Genomic DNA, 3602 nt, shown 5'->3' with positions numbered 1-3602 from the left:
CTTATCATGCTTTTATTGAATCCTACCTTCTTGTCAGCATTCATGACCCAGTTGTTTTTCCCGGTTTACTTGGCGAACTATTTGGCTCTGAAAACAGCCATGGCAATTTTCCATGTAATGTCCATTTCCTCTACATCTTCAGGATGTATCTGGTCCAAATCAGCAAATGATAGCTGAGGTGGAAGATCTCCAGCTACAAAGGCATTATAACAGTTGACTAGCTCAGCAGCTAGAGCCAAATTTTCATCAGATTCTTTGGAGTTCGAGGTAGAGGCTTTAACTAACACATTGGGAGCAGAAATGGGTTGAGGGATGGCGAATGACACATTTTGAGTTTGATGGTGAGGGATGGATGGTACAACATTGAAAGTTTGAATCTGAGGTTGTTGAACTGCGAAAGCTTGACCTGAGGGAGTCATGTAAGATGATAGAGCATTATTGGATGAAACTCCCAGATTTGCAGTAGAATAAGAATTCACATGGTTGATTTCTCTCTGTTTGTCATCAATGTCACATGCCTTAATAACCGCCATGACTTCTGCAAGAGAGAGATGACTCAAATCCTTGGTTTTCTTAATCACATCAACATTCATATCCCATGACCTAGGAAGAGCATTCAGAAGTTTCCTGTTGATTTCTGACTTGGTCAAGAAAATCCATGAAATGTTCATGTCAGTTGTGAGTGCAGTGAATCTTTGCAATTGAGCTTCAAGAGTCTCTCCTGGAATGTAGTTGAACATGTTGAATTTCTGCCTCAGCATGTCTTGCCAACTCTCTTTCATATCTTCATTGCCCTCATAGACCTCAATAAGTGCTTCCCATAGAGCTTTAGCTGAAGTGTACTCACGAAAACCTTGACCAATATCAGGGGATAATGCCATGGTTAAGGTGGCTAAGGCTCTTTCCTGTTCTTCAATCAACTCAAAATCCTCATCAGTATAATTGTCAATAGATTTTTCAACCAATTGACCTCCAATATTCACAGTGATTCTGACAGGATCTCTAAGAATGCTTCTTCATATATTAAAATCTTTCATCTTGATATATTTTTCTATCCTATACTTCCACTCGGGAAAACCTTCGGCATACATCAACCTTGGAATACGAGTAGTCGTGCCCATAACAACATCAAGTTCTTGAAATTGAGTTTGACTTTGAGAATCCATTTGAAATTGAAATGATTTGAAGTTCCAAAAAGGTTTACGGTTAATAAAAGGTTTACGGTCGTAACGAGAGTTTACGGTTGATATGATTGCGACCATAAACCGAGTTTACGGTATAAGTTCACGGTTTATGGAGTTTACGGTTTAGGGGTTTGCTGTTCTTCAATCCTGTTTACGGTGCTTGAATATTAAGAGATTACGGTTTTTGAATATATCCTTTTACGATGGTAAACTGAGTTTATGGTTGGCAGTAAACTCTCAAATAGCCTTCAAAACTCGAGTTTTCAGATAAAATCAGTTCCTTCAATGCCTAGAACGTAGAATTTGAAGATCAAACAGTGAGAATAATAGCTTGAACACTCAATATCTCGATTGAATAAGTTTTGATACCAGTTTACGCTCTGATACCAATTGTTAGGTCCAAAACTGGATCTTTCACTAGTAATCAAACAATCACAAGACGAGAATAACACAATAAGATGAATGAATTGAGCTTGCACACGATCAAACACTTGAATCGTCAAGTACAACTCAAAGACCAGGCGTAAACTCTAGAGCATCGAACCCCTCAAAAGACCAACTCCTAGACTATTTATACTCGCCAGGACCGTAAACATAGTTTGCTGCCGTAAACACGTTTACGGCCGTAAACATGTTTACGGCCTTAAACAGCAAAAAATACAAACTGTCATAAAAGTGCAATTACAGACATAAAAACCAAAACAAATCACATGCAAAGCCTAGCCCAAATCATTTACATGACCTTTCATTTTTGTATATATTAAGGTAATGTTTAGTATAGTTTAAGGAAACATGTTTTGTTGGAAAACACATGTGCATTCATTTTCCATTTCTGCTGGTACGTTGGAGTTTTTTGCAGCAAAAATAAATGATTGGCTGGGAATGATTCCCTCATTCTCAACATTTTTTTTTCTCAATCGAACCTATATATATATATATATATATATATATATATATATATATATATATATATATATATATATATATATATATATATATATATATATATATATATGCCTTACTTTATTATACATAATTTTTAAAACGAAAAAATCATTTAAAAACTGGAAAAAGATAAATTAACCCAAAATAAACACCTTAGGGTTTCAAAGTCACCGCTTTTTCATTTCCTGCTCAACTCGCACAATTTCTACATCTGTCTTCTTCAACAAATTCCGGAACTTTCCATCTTACGATCTGCTGCATCGATGGTGAGGGGTTCATCTCAATCTCAGTCCTCCTCCTCTTCTTCCAATTCCCGACCAGGCCCTGTCGGCGTCGCACCTCGCGGCTCCCCTGCTGCCACTGCTGGCCTGCGACGCCGTCGTCTTGCCACCGGATCGTCCTCCGGCGTCAGTAATGGAACCGGTGGTAATACCGGAGGCAACATGCTCAGGTTCTACACTGATGATGCTCCCGGCGTCAAAATCACTCCGACCGTTGTCTTAGTTATGAGTGTTTGCTTCATCGGCTTTGTCACTGCTCTTCATGTGTTCGGTAAGCTCTACCGTCGATCCGCCGCCGAAGCTTGATTTTACAAGGATCTCGTCTAATCTTTCATGCTTTTGTTGTATGATCTGAGCTTTCATGATCGGCGCCATTAATTTTGTGCTGTGTAAATTTGATCTAGATGCTCAGATCTTGTTTCCAGGTTATCGTTCCGAATGATAAAGAAATAAAAAGGTTTAGTTTTATGAATCGGTTGTTTCTGTTTTTAGAGGTTTAGATTATGAATTTATGACTTGCTTTCTTGATGATGCAAAATTTCAATTTTACTGAGGATCATAGTTCATTAATTTCATCGATCATCGTCTTAATCAAATTAAACAAAAACAAATGAGGAGAAAACGATATATTTATTAAGGGCAAACTTGTAAAATACGAGATGCAGCGGGATAAGTCAATTACTTAGCGAACACTATGAAGCTTTCTTTATGATCCACTTGATTGGAAATTTGGTCTGTATTTTACTTTACATGATACAATCTATGTTTTTTGGTTTTTACCCGTCTAAATATATGGTAAAATTATAGAAATAAATAATTGATAAGGATAAGGACAAAAACCTGTCAAAATAAGGATATTTGCATGTTTAAATCTACTTGGCTTCCATGTAACTTAACGAAATTGCAAATTCTAAAAAATGACAAATAAGGATATTTGCAAGTTTAAATCTACTTGGCTTCCATGTAACTTAATGAAATTGCAAATTCTTAAAAAATTGTTATGGTTCAAAAGTTTGTACATATTATATATATATATATATATATATATATATATATATATATATATATATATATATATATATATATATGTAAAAATGAATAATAATATGTATATAAAAATAAATAATATTATTAGAAAATACATATAAAATTATTAATTATATATAAAATTGTCGTTTTAAGTCACACCATA

At 35.4% G+C, this 3602-nt stretch overlaps 1 protein-coding gene across 1 annotated transcript; it reads left to right on the top strand.

The window, feature by feature from the left end:
* The first annotated feature begins 2251 nt into the window (after positions 1-2251).
* Positions 2252-2882, top strand: LOC144999901 (Preprotein translocase Sec, Sec61-beta subunit protein). The gene has a single exon (XM_078959057.1). It carries the CDS (start codon positions 2393-2395, stop codon positions 2714-2716), a length of 324 nt encoding a protein of 107 aa, XP_078815183.1. The 5' UTR covers positions 2252-2392; the 3' UTR covers positions 2717-2882.
* Positions 2883-3602: the final 720 nt, after the last annotated feature.

This window comes from Lactuca saligna, chromosome 6 (genome assembly GCF_052625555.1).
Source record: "Lactuca saligna cultivar CGN05327 chromosome 6, ASM5262555v1, whole genome shotgun sequence".
NCBI lineage: Eukaryota > Viridiplantae > Streptophyta > Magnoliopsida > Asterales > Asteraceae > Lactuca > Lactuca saligna.
Note: the sequence above shows the minus strand (reverse complement) of the source record. Positions and strands in the feature narration are given on the sequence as shown.